This window comes from Aythya fuligula, chromosome 3, assembly GCF_009819795.1.
Source record: "Aythya fuligula isolate bAytFul2 chromosome 3, bAytFul2.pri, whole genome shotgun sequence".
Taxonomy (NCBI): domain Eukaryota; kingdom Metazoa; phylum Chordata; class Aves; order Anseriformes; family Anatidae; genus Aythya; species Aythya fuligula.
In genome coordinates this window covers 10,420,176-10,434,822 of record NC_045561.1, presented here as the reverse complement: position 1 = coordinate 10,434,822, position 14,647 = coordinate 10,420,176, and the positions used below count along the sequence as shown (strand labels likewise).

The window sequence follows — 14,647 nt, the reverse complement described above, 5'->3', positions numbered from 1 at the left end:
CTTGGGGTTGTTGCTTTGGTTTTTGATACCTTCCCATGCTGTCCACCCCCCTCCCCCAAGCTTCAAGGGCAGGTTTTTAAATCGCAAGGTAGCAGGTGACAATCCCAGCTCGGCGTGCACCAGGACAGCGCTTCAACAAGGCTGCTCTCGCTCTGGCCTCACCACCACAGGCTCCCTGCCTGAGGGCACTGCGGGAGCCTTACCGCAGCAGGACCAGCCAGGAATTGCCCAGCCAGCATCACCCCGGCTTTGCTGAAAGGAAACGCTGCTGCTGCCTGTTTGTCTCCATGGGCCAGTTGCAGGCCTGGCCCACGCTGCTGAAGCCCTTGAGTGAGCCAGCTCACAGGTGAGAGAACCCCTCAGCAAGGATCTTCTAAACCTGCGCTGTGCTCCAGCCTGGCACCCAGCTGGAGCATTTAACAGTGCTGCCCTGTCAGGTCATAACTTAGGGGAAAAAAAATAAGCACCAAACAACTGGTGTAGCCCAAGTTGGTTTTGCAATGCTTTTATTACTGTATATATTAACATTGTTTTGGATAGCATGTAGCAGGCATCTTGACATTTAAGTTCATTTGTGCAGTTCTCTGGAGGGAAGATGTTTTACCCTCGGTACACCTCCTTCTGGTTCGCTTCCTGATCTCAGCAGCACTCACTACTCCTAGCGCTCCTGCTCTCCAGGAGGAGCGAGTCACATTGTAATGAATTATACCAACAAGCACATCTCTAATAGAAAGCACATCACTTTATTTTGTGAAGGTCTCACGTGGAAGAGTTCAACTTAACCATGACAATACTTTATGTATTACAATTGCCTGTTGATTGATGCAACTATGTTGAAGAAAGCTGTTAGCCAAAGTTCCCCCCCCAAAAAAAAAAAATCAGAGGATATTTGCACCAGTTTTAGTTTATACCTCACAACATACCTAGGCTATATTTCTTACTATCACAGGGTGTATTTACTACTAGGGGAATGTTACATGGTCTTTCAAACATGAGACTATTTACAGAATAGGCTGAACAGTTGAGTTTAGATAAAGCTGAACAATTTTACATGTATAGGAAGTGTTATAGGCTAGCTTTCCTGTGGCTTTTAGCTAGACATCAGGCACTAATGATTTGATTAGCTCTGTACAAAGAATCACACACTGCCCAAAACCTCTTGGCTGCTGGTTAGGTCCAAATTGTTTGAAAGAGCGCCTACGTGAGCAACAGTCTGGTGGGGGATCTCACTGTCCCCATTTCATCCTTCTGATGCCACTATGCATAACCAAATAGAAACTAAGCTGTTGCATTAAGAAGAGTACTAATTAAAAGAGGATGGAATTAACAGTATATAGAAAAGACATAATATACTGGTACAAAGGTTTTACCACCTCAAGGTTATGCTGAAGTATGCACGTCAGGGAAACACCCTTCTCTCCCCTGCTACACAAAGCAGACAGGCATTCCCTACGTCAAGTCCTTGAGAAATAAATTAAGTTCCAAGACTAAGTTAGGGAACTGTAGAGTACATTCAGAGTGCATTATGCCTCCATGGACACTGGCTAGGTGCTCCTGGTACAGCGCACGTGCCTTAAGCACCACAGCACCTCAGTCTTTTGGGCCATAGTCACTAGTTTTGTCGCAGGGAAGGTCTCTGGTCTACTACCAGGTCTGAGAGCCATGGCTGCACAAAGATATGTTTTGTGCACAATGCAAGCCTGATTTCCCCCTTAGCCAATACAAATTAAGACAATATTTATCACCATACAGTTTGATATTACTTCCAATAAGTACAATATTTATTAAACATTTCTTCAGTTTTGTTACATATTGTGCAACAAATTACAATATTCTGCAGCCACAAATTATATGCAGAGTATGAAGAAACTATTAATCAGAGATAGTGTGATCTTTCCATTTATAATTCTACAAGAAGGAACTAGCAAATCAGATCTTACATATATCTTACTAAATTTTATGCATGGAAACTGACAGACACTGTTGTGCTGTTTGATACAAAATGGCTAAACTTCATCTTCAGAAGACTAAACCTGACATCTAAACATGCCAATAGAAACATCAAAACAAAAATACATCCTAACCAACCACAGGAAACAGTCTGGTATCAGGAAAAGCAACAAGGATTACACGTTTATAAACCAGCACACAAAGGTTTAAAACAGTTCTGAAAATGAAGTTAGCTGTCTTGAGTCAAGGGAATAAAAAAAGTCAGTATTGACCATTTACAATCTCTGACCTTTGTGGAGACGGTAAGAATCTGTTGTAGTGCAGCTACATACAGTACAATTCAGGCAATTTTTTTTTCACTTGGGTTCAGATTGCAAATTCATTGTTGTGAGACAAAAGGGGGGAGGCAAGTTTTAGCAGCAACCTCCACTAGACTGCTTGACTGGAGTGCTCTGAATTTTAACATTGGACTTCTCCGCACCACCAGCTGTTGCTCCAGGACCCATTCGTTTTTTAATCTCAGCAGCCATGGTCATGAAAGACTGTTCTACATTTGTGGCGTTCTTTGCACTGGTTTCCAAAAACGGAATTCCAAGAGAATCTGCAAATTCCTGCGAAGCGAGAAACAGCAAACAGTGAGCTCACACACCAACTCACAGCTCACCTGCTTTCCTCCCCACATTCCCAGACCCCCACCCACACCCAGTTTGACTTGTACCAAAGCATTTAGCAGGTCACTGAGCTGCCTGCATTTGTGGCACACCAATGTCTGCGTGCCGAGCTGCTTCCCTGCACTGAACTCCACTGCATTTATGGCCCAGCCTAGCACCGAGCCAAGCCCCCCGTGTCAGTGCCCACATACCTTTGCTGTTGTATAGTCTACTACTTTCTTTGTGGTCAGATCACATTTGTTCCCCACCAACAACTTGTTGACGTTTTCACTGGCATAGCGGTCTATCTCCTGCAGCCACTGTTTTACATTATTGAAAGACTCCTAGGAGACAAGAGAGCTGTGAGCAAGGCCCCTCACCACCAGGGAATCTGGGCACTATTCAGCAGTAACTGGAAACAATGCAAAGCAACATAGGTATCAGTGTGCTCCACAACCACAAGGGACAGAACACCAATGCTACTGTATTCACCCACAGCACCACTCCCAATTCCCTCAGGATAAGGGAGTCGCCGCAAGGCCTAGGCAATTCTTCAGGCCACCGCTCCTTCCTCCCTGGCTGGGCTCCCCCCCTTATTTTTCCCTGCTCCATACTGAATAGCCAACAAATACCATCAGGGACTCCTCCTCCTCTTCCTGGAGCAGGCAGAAGATAGGGTACACAGCTGAAAGCAGGGGAAACCCAGGCATTTACAGAGCACCAGCTATTAGGTGCTTTATTAGGTGCAAGCCGCATTGCTGTGGAGAGATGCTGGAGCAACCTTTGACTCCAGAAATACAGAACTTTGGCACTGAGCTGACGTTCCAGTTAGCGACAGAAGCCGACTGTTCCCTTCCTATTAGCTCAGGAAACTCTACACTTCCGAAGAGCCCTTCAAACAGGACAACAGCACCACTGATCTCCAGAGATTCTTTCACAGGAAACACTGCCTCAGTTGTACGCTGCACGCTTGCTGACATTTTTCTGTTTCAATTTGTTTATTGTAGACCAAAGTTCAAGCACATTCAGAAATCCCTGAGCAGTATCAGTAATTCAGACTTCCCACCACTGAAGGCAGGTTGAGAAGTATTCACACAATCCCTTATGTACCCAGCAACTTCTAGGTTAAGCCTAAGACCCTGTTACTTTACAATAGTATCCCACCTCTCACAGCTCCCTGTGCTTCTGTTTAGCCCCAAACCAGAGACTGTTCGTTCAGCTCGATAAACTTTAACACAGCTGGAGCCCAGTCACTGTATGCTTCGGAAATGCTGAGTTGTTAAATCCTACGCAGGGCATCAAATTGCATCTTATTTACACGTCAGCCTCGTGCATTCCACCTGGAGAACCCCTCCTGGGGCAAGGTCACCACTTACCTGATCCGTAACATCATACACGACTATGATGCCATGAGCACCTCTATAGTAACTGGAAGTGATAGTTCGAAACCTCTCCTGTCCCGCCGTGTCCCACTGCAAGGCAAACAGCGTCAGTTACTGCAGGGCAGGCTGCCGGGCCACAGGAGCTCGCAGAACACAGCTCAGCTGACCCGACACCACTGCAAGCATCTCCAAGTCCCAACTGCAGGAACTGCCCCCAGATGGTCAAAAGGGTTCAAGATAATCAACATACTTTAACTGGGAAGTTCACTGCAGCAGGTGCTTTCCTAGAACTGCTCATTTGTTTGGTTTTGGACAAGTGCACTAAAGAGATCTCACAGAAAACATTTCAAGTCATTTTGACCCAAACAGAAGCCCTTTCTGCATATATAAACAGAAGCCATGGTTCAGCAGTCAAAACAAATGCAAGGCAGGGCTTGAAAACCTGTTCAGACTAAGCTCTGAGAGATGGGGGGTATCTAACATCACCTCTCCCTTCAGCAGCCCTGCTACAAGAGCTGCAGAGGCATTTACAGAAGATGAAGTGCAACAACTCAAACCTGGTTCCTTCCTCCTGCTGGCAGAGGGGAGGAAGGGCATTTGGTGCTTCACCTCCCCCAGCAGGGCAGGAACAGCACTTGCCCAAACACCACTGTTCCCAAAGCCATGTCAGGAGCAGGGCCAGCACATTAAAAACAGTCAGACTCGCAGACTGGTTCCTGGTGGGCTGCTCTGGGGGTCTGCAGGCTCACAGCCATGCCCAGGCTTCTGGCTGGGAACTAGAGGCTGCTCCACAGCGCAGCCTGGAATCCCTGAGTCATTGCCTTCCAGTCCTGAGAGCCTCTGCTGGAGCTGGAAGCAGTGGCTGACAAGGATTGTGTGACCTTGCATAGATATTAGATTTCAGTACACAAGTCACCGTTTTAGAGCACTTCAAGATTAGAGGAGAAAACTGCCAAGTCTCTGCCCCTGCCCATTGCAGGGGGAAGGCCAAACACTGCCAGAAGACACTACTCAGCACTACGGCAGACAAGCCAGTTGCAAGCACGCCTGTCAGGTTTTCCTTTCAGATCCACGAAAGCACACTCCCAGCACCAGGCAGTGCACACAGCTGCTAACAGCTGCTGGAGAACTCGGGCATCTTGGACAACTGACGTTCTTGTAGTTATACATGGATCCTTAATAATTACTGCAAAACTGTACTGGGTTTGATGAGAGCAAGCCAGCACACGATCCTACCCCTCAGCTCACTGCCCACGGTGCCTGTTACAACTCAAGCTTTTTCTTCCCAGAGGAAAAGAGATTAACATCTCACTTCCCCTCTCAGGCAGGCAGCACTGATCACATCCTTCTTCAGGGACACGTCATGGGAAGTCCTGTGAAGGCTGCCTAGCCTCTTGGAACAGGGAATACACTGTACTTTAACCATTAAAATAGAAACAAAGATAAGTACCAGTAATCATGAATGCAAATGTGCTTGAACAGATCAAGGTGCCCAGGGGTTGAGAAATACTACTTACTATCTGAAGTTTGATTGTTTTCCCATCTAGTTCTATAGTTCTGATTTTGAAGTCCACACCAATTGTGCTGATGTAACTTTCTGTGTACGTGTCATCCTAGGAAGAAGAGTGAACATAAGTCAAACCTGCTGCACTTCCCGTCACCTACATATTATGCAATAGGCAAACACCAAGCAGACACAGGTACTTCATTTCCTAGGAAAAAATGGTCTGATCATCCATTGCAAAGTCCAGCAGCAATCGAGATCTTTTCACTGAACGCTTACTCTTTAGAAATTCTTCAGAACTTTTAAGCACCTCATGCAGCAAGGTTTGTGTTCCCCAGCTAGTCAATACAACTCATTCCAAAAATGCAATAGCATTAAGTCCCTCTGAATTGTAGTTCCGAAGACAGCCTTTGTTCAAGCTGGCAGACTGAAGAGCTGCTTGGAATAACCATTAAGGTCATTAAAGTGCCTCAGATTTTTATTTGCCTTTGATGTTTTTTCACGTTATGTGGCAGCTACCTGTAACAAGCGAGAGGCTTTGCCTCAGTTGCTCTCCGCATCTGAATTTCAGATCCCCTGCCACCACAGCTGGTTGCTACAGCAGGTTAGAGTTACAGCCTGGGTGCTCGTGATGGAGTCCCTGAGCGAGCACAGGCAGCACGGACCTGGCTGCTGAGGCCCCACCTGGTCTTACAGCACACAGGAACCTCTGGGTCAGCCTCTGCTACATGTGAGCCCTCATTAGCCTACTGGCATGAAGGAAGGTTATTTCCAAAGCACCAGCAGGACAGAACTTCAGGTTGAATGTGCCACAAAAGGCTTTATGTAACCAGCAGCTCCCACAAAAGCAAGGGATTTCTTTGTGCTGTGAATGGAAGACACCTCAGATAATACAGCTGTCTGAAGGAACAGACGCAAGTAACGGGAAGCATTAAGCCTTTTACAACGACATGACATTCATTTCCTTAAGTTCCAGTACTCAAAGAGGTCTGTTTGAAAAGCCTGCTGCTGTTTAACCTGCAGCAGGAACATACGAAGTGACACAAGACAAGGACTTATTGCAGTGTTCGATGTAAAAAAGCTCAGTTAGGAAGTCAAATTTCTACAGCAAAAAGCTGCTTATCTGAAGAAACACCAGATAACGGAGCACAAACATAAGCTGGTTATCCAAAAGAATCGTTGGATGTTTTTGAAACAATTTTGACTTCACGTGAAACATCTGCAAGAAAACAGGCTGGGCTGATGTGGGAGTACTGCTCCAGCCTTGGTGTCACTTCCAATGCACCGCCTGAGCCCTGAGCCGAGCAGCTGACACCTTCCTGGTGCTCACACTGGTTTTAGCATTGCCCTGTCCTACTAGAGCAGCGCTGCAGCAGCTGTGGGGGCTCCCACTGGTGCGATGCTACTTGCACACAGCAGACACCCACTGCACAGGAGTAACAGGGAGCTTCCAGAGGTGCCTGGAGCAGCTGGTTCGTCTGAAACTGCTGCCATTGTCTTGCAGTAGTATCAAAACTTAGGATCTAATCTCCTCCCACAGCAACGTTTTAAGCTAGATGTAGATGAAGAGTTCTCTGGACTCCAGCTCTTCCCACCAGGAGCTGTCAACCATTTCAAACTCTCCCTGTTGACAGAACACTGGAGCCTCTTGCATGAAGTTCAAGACAGCAGCCCACCAGCAATTTTAAAATTTAGTACACATTCCTTCACTAAAGGAAGCATTAGGGCCTTATTATTCTTTCACTATTATTTTAATTACCTCCCCCCCAGGCTAAGTAATTGGTAGGCCCTTTCAATGCAGATGTCACACTTCACCCAGCTGAAAATATTCAGATCAATTAGGAAGTGATTAAGGTCTTTGGCAGACATTGCAACCTTGAGAATGAGGACTGAGACCCCAGGATTCAGAGATGTTCTTCCATCTTCAGTGTTCTACCACCAGCACAGTGGTGGAACTTAAATTAGGATATTTTGTTCTCAAGTACCAGGAAAATGAGAATCAAATTTAACCGGGCATTCCTGGTATCATCTCTGATTTGACTCGTGAATGCATTAGCTGAAACATTCAGGAGGCAGGAGGGCTTTGAAGCACTTTGATTACTCCTTGGTACACCAGGCCTGACAGCCGTCAGTCCTTTCAAGCTGTTCTTCTAGGAGAGAAATTCTTGCTAAGTACATGGGGCAGCTTTTATATAAAGTTTAAGCATGATCACTTACTGCAAACCTAAGTAGAAGGCAAGATTTCCCAACACCGGAGTCTCCAATCAGAAGTAGCTTGAATAAATAGTCACTGCAGGGAGAAAAAAACAGCACTTAGTGACAAATGCTGCCGGCAGCCAGCCCATTCAGTCAGGGAACAGCCCCTCCAACTCCGAACCCCCGTGGCCAGGTGAGGTGCTCCCAGTTCAGCAGGTCGCTGTGTGAGGGAGGTGTGAGGTGGGGGCCCTGGGCACAGCGTTTGCGTCGAAGCGTGCTGTTCCAGGAAGTTGCACCGGGGATACTGGCAGCTATCAGCAAGGCAGAGTCCTGCTGCAGCCCTCTGTGGTCTAGCTGCAGCTCAAACCACACTTCCCAGTGAAGCACAAGCCTCGCTGGCTGGTTGAGCAACACAGCAGCAGTAAGTTCTGGTGGACAGCAAGCCAGCCCGTGTCATCTGTAAGTCAACGGCCTCACTGCCCTGCCTGTCCCCACAAGTCCCATGCAGCTGGCCAAAAGCAGCCACCTCTTCTCTCAGTTTAAGCTACCCAAACTGAGCTTGCAGCAGGATCCGACAGAACACACTATGAGGTGTAACGACCTGCTGAAGCAGAAGGAACATTTGCCTTCCATGCTAGGCCATTAACAGCCCTATTAGCGGCCACGTAGTGCACTCATCTCGTAAGAACGAAGCACACACTGCCAGGGAACACATCCACTCTCAGGTGTGGGGTCAGCACACATTCCTGACAGGTGTGGTGTAATGATCAGGGCACATCGCTGGGGTAACAGTTCTTGTTTAACGCTGAGCCCTCCCAGTACTGAGGGCAGAAGCACCGTATGGCTGACCCACCTTACATGTCAGAGGACTTCACTGCTACCAAAAGATGAAGCTGCATGTTAGTCACAAGCCAAATGGGGCACTTTAATACCAGAGACCAGGCAGGAGAGGAAAAACCAAGCACTACTCACAGCAACACCTCGTGTTAGGTAAGGCAGCCCCAGGCTTGTAGCTCCTCAGCCCCACACCACCCAGAATCCACTCCTCAGCTCCAGCCCCGGCGGCTCGCTGTGAGCACAGGCTGTGCTGGGACCCACCGCCACAGCACTTCTCTCAAGGCTAGAGAGCAGCCGGAGTGGTAAATGTAACAACTAATAAACTAAATCTTAAACACGCAGGCTCGCCCCTCCCCGGCATGAAGTGAAGGCACTCGAGGTACTTCAGAAATCAAAGTCATCTGAAGATACTTAGTTTCTGGTGCTCAAGCTCAGTGCTGGCAAGCCCCGTGCCCTGCACACTTCCTCTCCCAGCTGAAGCAGCTTCATTTCCTGGGGCTCCTCTTGCAGCTGCCCCAGCCCCAGGGCCGAGCTGCTGCCTGCTTATCGGGGGCACACCACGCCAGGCCCAACTGCCCGCCCCAGCAGCGGGGCTGCCTGACCCTTCCCTCGGCCCCGAGCTGCCAACCGCAGCTCCCCGAGGCAGGACGGGCTGGAGAGCAGGGCGCTGGCACAGCTCCCACATCTGGGACCCCGTTAGGTTATCGCACAGAGTGCCACGCAGCTTTCGGCGCACAGTTTGGGTCAGCCAGCTCCCCGCAGTGCCACGCTGTTACTTACAGAAGGCATTAATGCACTTCCAAGCACCAGAGCCTGCAGCGTGCCATAATCCCCCTAAGAATGGTAACGCGGGAATATTAGCAGTGCTTTCACCCGAATTTCACCGCTCATGGCACTGCAAGACATTTAACTCCTCCTAGCTAAGACCTGAGCTACAAACCCACAAGCCCCCCGTGCTTCCAAGCAGGCCCCAGGTCTCCTCAGCCCCCAAACCCCTCAGGGTTTGTCCTCCTCTCACTGCCCCCAGGCAGGCCCACCCCGCTGTGAAATCCTCCATTTCCCACGCAGCCACTCCCTGGCCAGAAGGGGACAGGAGCAGCTCGGCGGAACCCAAAAGCCCTAAATGCTGCTTTTGACATCTCTACTCTCAAATCCTGCCCCGACTCTGGGCTCTGTCGTTCCAGACAGCAAACAGTCCCCGGGTGGCACAGCAGCTCCAGCCACCCACCTCACCCAGAGCAGGGCCAGCACAGCCTTTATCGAGTCCCTCTTAGCCCAGAACGAGCTGCTGTGGCACAAACCTCGCTCTGCCAGATAAGCGAGGCTGAAACTTAGACCTGCATCAACTCCAAGATAATGAAAGTGCAACCTCGCTGTTTAGGTTTCCAAAAGTTGAAGTTACCACAGGCGTAATACCCCAAAACTCACCCCACATCCAGACACGGCTGCTGTAGGGGGTTTTAAAACACCGGGGGCCTGCACGTGGGCCTCGAGATCTGCCTGCTACACGGGGTGTGATGGCTGAGAGCACGGAACCGCAGCCGAAATCCAAGGAAAACGAAAACCGGTCACAAAGTTTTCCTGAAATGCATTCCCAGGCCGAACCCTGCTGAATACATGAGTAAACAGCTGGAGCTGCGGTGACGCACCCCAGCCACCCAGGTTAATTGTGCTGCTCGCTCCTGAGAGGCCTCGCTCGCTCCTGGAGCTGTGAGCTTTGCTCCCCGAGCTCAGCGAGCCCCCGCAGCACAGACCGGGCACCTTCCCCACAGCACCTGGAGGTGGGGGGAGCTCGGCCTGACTTCTCGTCAGCAGGAGAACTGCTAAAAACACTAAGGCTGGCTGCAATCCTTGCAAAAAAGGCATCTCCAGGAGAGCTGTGCAGGATGAGGGGCACACGTGCCCCCGCAGCACGGTGTTTCTGCAGGCAGAAGTGCTCCTCTCCTAGCACCGGGAAGGTTTCATCCCAAACAGACACGAGGAGGGAGTCATCCAGCTCCTACAAGGAACTGTTGGAGTCAGCTTTAATCACTGATGTCAGCTGCAGGTTTATTGTAAACAGAGACTCACAGCAGCCTCAAATCCTCTGCCTTTGTTCCACCACCCAAGAAATTCTGAAGAGGAGCATGACTGTCACTCTGATTACACACTGTGCGTGCAAGTAAACAGAAGCCAGAAGACGAGAGGCCACTCTGCATCGCAGATTACGGCTTAGGAAGGCTGGAACAAACCATTTCGGATGCTTCCAGAAGCTGTCACTCACCTGTCACCCACTGACCTCCACCACGCAAGCCTGGGAAGCCCACAGAGGGGCTCGCTAACACCTCTGACCACCAAACCCAGCTTTATTCCAACACCACTTCGCTCCCTTAGGGAAGGCATCTGGAATGAGACCCCGGCAGGACAGAGCACTCATCAAGATCACCTCCCAGGCCTGCTTATCTGCGCGAGGGCTCACCCCCCGGCGGGTCTGTGCGAGCTGCCTGCAGTTGCACAAGGGGTAGGAAGCAGCAGGCCTGAAAGCCCTCAGCATGATCTAGTCACAACAGAGTCAATATTGACATTTGGACTATTTAAACACCACGACGGGGGAGGAACACAAGAGGAACACCGCCCGGCACCGGCTGGGCAGATGTTTTGAGAATTTAGCTTGGCAAATGCTAGCGCTAAGGGCTCAGCCAGCCCTCCCCAGCTCCCTCACACACACACAGAAGCACACTATCGGTCCAACAAGCTGTCCTGCAGCACTGACATTTCAGGGGAAGCTCGGAAGCAGACTCCCTTTACAAATCCTGACACCAGCAGCTTCTAATCCTGTGACTTTTTTAATAAGAAAACCGAAGGAGGCAAGTTTAACAAAAAAAATGTAGCTAACCCCCTGACCTCTGACACACCCAGGGCTGAGGGTGTGGGCTACAGCCCCTCCTGAAGCCCTGACAAGGAGCTGAGAACAAGCACTGCAGGCAAGGTACCACTGAAAGGAGAAATGGATACCTGCACCTGTTGGAGATGGACTAGGAAGAGCACTAGAACCCCACACATCTTACTGCTGGCTTAGCACTGATCCGAGTACACTTATTACAGGGAGAGAAAAACATCCTTAAATCTCACTGTGCTCTTCCCAGCTCTTATCCTCAGCCAGCAGGCACAACCCTGCCAAAAGTAGCAATTTATGACTCCAAATTAATCTTAAACTAGCCTTCCCTCTTCATTTATAGAGTCCAGTCCCTGCCACCAGGAACAAACACACCCCACTGAGAACGAGGCTCCCACAAAATGCTTCTTCACCTCCCTAGCAGCATTTGTTGCCTGATTGCAGGAAGCTGTGCTCTCAGTCAGCTCCTCCTAAAAAGCTGGGAGGCTTTAGGACAGGCCAGAAATGCTCTGTGGGGGAAGAGCCCCTTCCACCCAGGAGGGCCTAACCCTTCCCAGGCAGCCTTCCAGTGCCAAACCCCTTCTGTCCGTGAGATGTAGTCGAGTTTAACCCCGAGAGCCTTTACACCCAGGAAGGCACCGACCAACAAGTTGTTGTTTACGTCCAGCTGCTGTTTTAGTGCCTGCAGAAGCCATACCAGCAGCCCTGTTATGTAACCTTGCCAAGATGTAACCTGAGTTCCTGGCTGAACCTCTCGGTTTTCACCAACTATCTGCAGCTAGCTGATGATCACTTCGATTCCCGCTCGCTCTCCAGGTGATTTTAATGGGCACAGAGTGCTCGCAGTCACACTGCCACACGCGGGGAGCATAAAAGCTGTGACCGTGCACCAGCAGCCACTGCTGTGTGGGGAGGCAAGGCCTTGGGACAGAAGGTGGCTGAGTGTCACCCACAGGGAGATGGTGGGACCTAGAGCAGCAGGGTCACACCACACACGGGGATTAAGAGCAAAACCACTCTGGTTGCGTTTGAGGGCACAAGAGCTTTGTCATCCCAAACTGGAGCGCCAGCAGAGTCAGCATGGGTGAAGGGATCCTAAAGCTGCTCTTTGGCACTGAAGGAGTGAGGGTGAAGTGGCTGGCTTTAAAGGGATTTTTAAATGAGTCAAAAATCCCTCAAAAAAAAAAAAAAAAAAGATGAGGGAACCGAGGTTTGCTGCCCCCACCACCCCGGCGGGGAATCTGCTGCTCCTCCCGCTGCCAGGCCCCAGCCAGGCGCTGAGCCGAGCCCTCAGCCCTCCCCGCTGCGAGGACAAGGCCACCCTCACGCAGCGGCGAGCTGGTTTTTTTGTTCCTCCTCCAGGACAACACCCCCCCATCGCCGTGCCCTCCCTCCCCAGGCAGAGCAGCTCCCGTTTGGGCTCAGGCCCTTTTCACGCCCGGGCCGAGGCGTTGCAAAACGCAGCGAGGCCCCGGGTGTTTTGCAAGCGCCATGTGACACACACATGACTGGCGGCCGGAGCGGGGCAGGGCGGCCCCCAGGGCCAGCAGCCGAGCCCGGGGGCCCTGCCCCTCACTGCCCACCCCCAAAGCAGGGCCCACGGGGGCAGTGCGAGGAGCCCACCCCCCCCCCACAGCACGAAGGCACCGGGGGGGGGCTCCGAGGGCTGCCCCCACCCCCTCAAGGCCCCTTTCCCCCCCCCCCAGCCCCGCACTCACTACTCGGGGTTCATGCTGGACATGTCCGTGGGGCCCGCGGCCCGAGGGACGGCGTCAGGGCGCTGTGAGGGGAGTGCTGCTGCTGGCGGCCCGGCAGCTGCCGCCGGCCAGGCAGGAGGGCGCTGGGCGGATGCAGGGGGTGCGAGGGCTGCCGCCTGCGCCCGGCTCGGCTCGGCTCGGCCCCGGCCTGCCCCCTCCGCCCGGCCCCGCTGCGCTCCCGCGGCCTCCGCGCTCGCTCCTCAGCCCCAAAATGGCCGCCGCCGCCCGACCAGGAAACGGGGCGGCCGCCCGCCCAGCTGCGCTGACATGGCCGGGGGGGGGCGGCGGGGCATGCCGGGAAAGCGAGTCCGCGCGCCCGCCCGCCGCCTCGCGGCGCCCCCCTCGCCGGGACTCGCTTTCCCGGCGGCCCCCGCGGCGGCGGCGGCGCATGCGCGCCGGCCGGCCTTTCTTCCCTCGGCCCCGTCGGCTCGGCGCGGCGCTGGGCGCAGGCGATTGGGCGGGGAGGGGCCGGGCGGGGGTGACGTCAGCGGGCAGACGTGGCAGCCCGGGCGAGTCGCCGGGCGGGGGGCAGGGGGCGGGGCTTAAGCGCCGGGGGGCGGGGCCGGGGCCCGGGCTCTGAGGGGAGCGGAGCCCCCCCAGCCCCCCCCCCACCCCGAAGGGGGCCCGCTGCCTGCACGGCGAAATAAATAAATACAAAACACGAAAAAATAAATAAAACACGAAAAATAAATAAAAAACCACGAGATTACCTCATGAAATCACCTCACGAAATCACCTCATCAAGTCACCCCATGAAATCACCCCATGAAAGCAGGTTTTGTGCCCCCCCTTAAGTAATAAGAACCGGTCCCTCCCCACACAACAGCCGCTGCGTCGTTTATCTGAAGCGGGTCACAAGCATTATTCAGGCACAAAATGTCCTTTTTGTGCATTAAATACTGCTCATTTTCCTGCTGGGAAGCAAAGGGATGGGGACCCTGCCATACACCTGATACCTCAGTGCAAAAGACTCGCTCAGCCTTGAAGAACTCCGAATTTAGGAGCCTATTTGTCTAGTTTTCACTTAAATTCCTGCTAATCGTCAAGCCGTGTCACTGGTATTTTTGGTTGCTGATGCTTTCAGGTGTATTCCTGACCAAGTCCCTTTCAATCGCCGTCAGAAGGAGCGCGGCACTGAAGCACTGCACGTCATCGCTCCAGAATCGCACACAGGGGACTGCTAAACCTTGCACGTCTTAACAGCTCCTCCTAATCAGCTCAGGAATTCAAATCCCCACTAAACGCATATCATCTGATGTTGTTTCATTACAAAGGGCATAGTGTAACATGTTGACCAAAGTTTATCTCCCAGCCGGCTCAAAGGATGGGAGGAACAGTCCACGAGAAGACTCCCACATCACCGGCACATCCGAGGCAGGCCAAGGAGTGTGTGTAGTGCTTGTGTCATCTTCACGTGGCGAGCTGAGAAGCCTTACTGCAGCAATCCAGATGTTAATCTGGTCGCAAACTGACTTCCACAAGCTGCGAGTCACCAG

The 14,647-nt window shown here is 51.7% G+C and overlaps 1 protein-coding gene across 1 annotated transcript; it reads right to left on the bottom strand.

The window, feature by feature from the left end:
* Positions 1 to 489: 489 nt before the first annotated feature.
* RAB1A (RAB1A, member RAS oncogene family) lies at positions 490 to 13,314 on the bottom strand. Its single transcript, XM_032184288.1, has 6 exons — positions 13,113 to 13,314; positions 7,704 to 7,776; positions 5,500 to 5,595; positions 3,977 to 4,072; positions 2,813 to 2,944; positions 490 to 2,561 (listed from the first exon to the last, which is right to left on the bottom strand). Exons 1-6 carry the CDS (start codon positions 13,133 to 13,135, stop codon positions 2,364 to 2,366), a joined length of 618 nt encoding a protein of 205 aa, XP_032040179.1. The 5' UTR covers positions 13,136 to 13,314; the 3' UTR covers positions 490 to 2,363.
* Between the last annotated feature and the right edge of the window lie 1,333 nt (positions 13,315 to 14,647).

Bases quoted from the DNA above. Each gene is read 5' to 3' on its own strand.
- RAB1A (XM_032184288.1), bottom strand. From the start codon at position 13,135: ATGTCCAGCATGAACCCCGAGTA. The intron at 7,777-13,112 runs GTGAGTGCGGGG...TTCTCCCTGCAG, and splicing joins TCCAGCATGAACCCCGAGTA to TGACTATTTATTCAAGCTAC. The intron at 5,596-7,703 runs GTAAGTGATCAT...TCTTCTTCCTAG, and splicing joins GCCTTCTACTTAGGTTTGCA to GATGACACGTACACAGAAAG.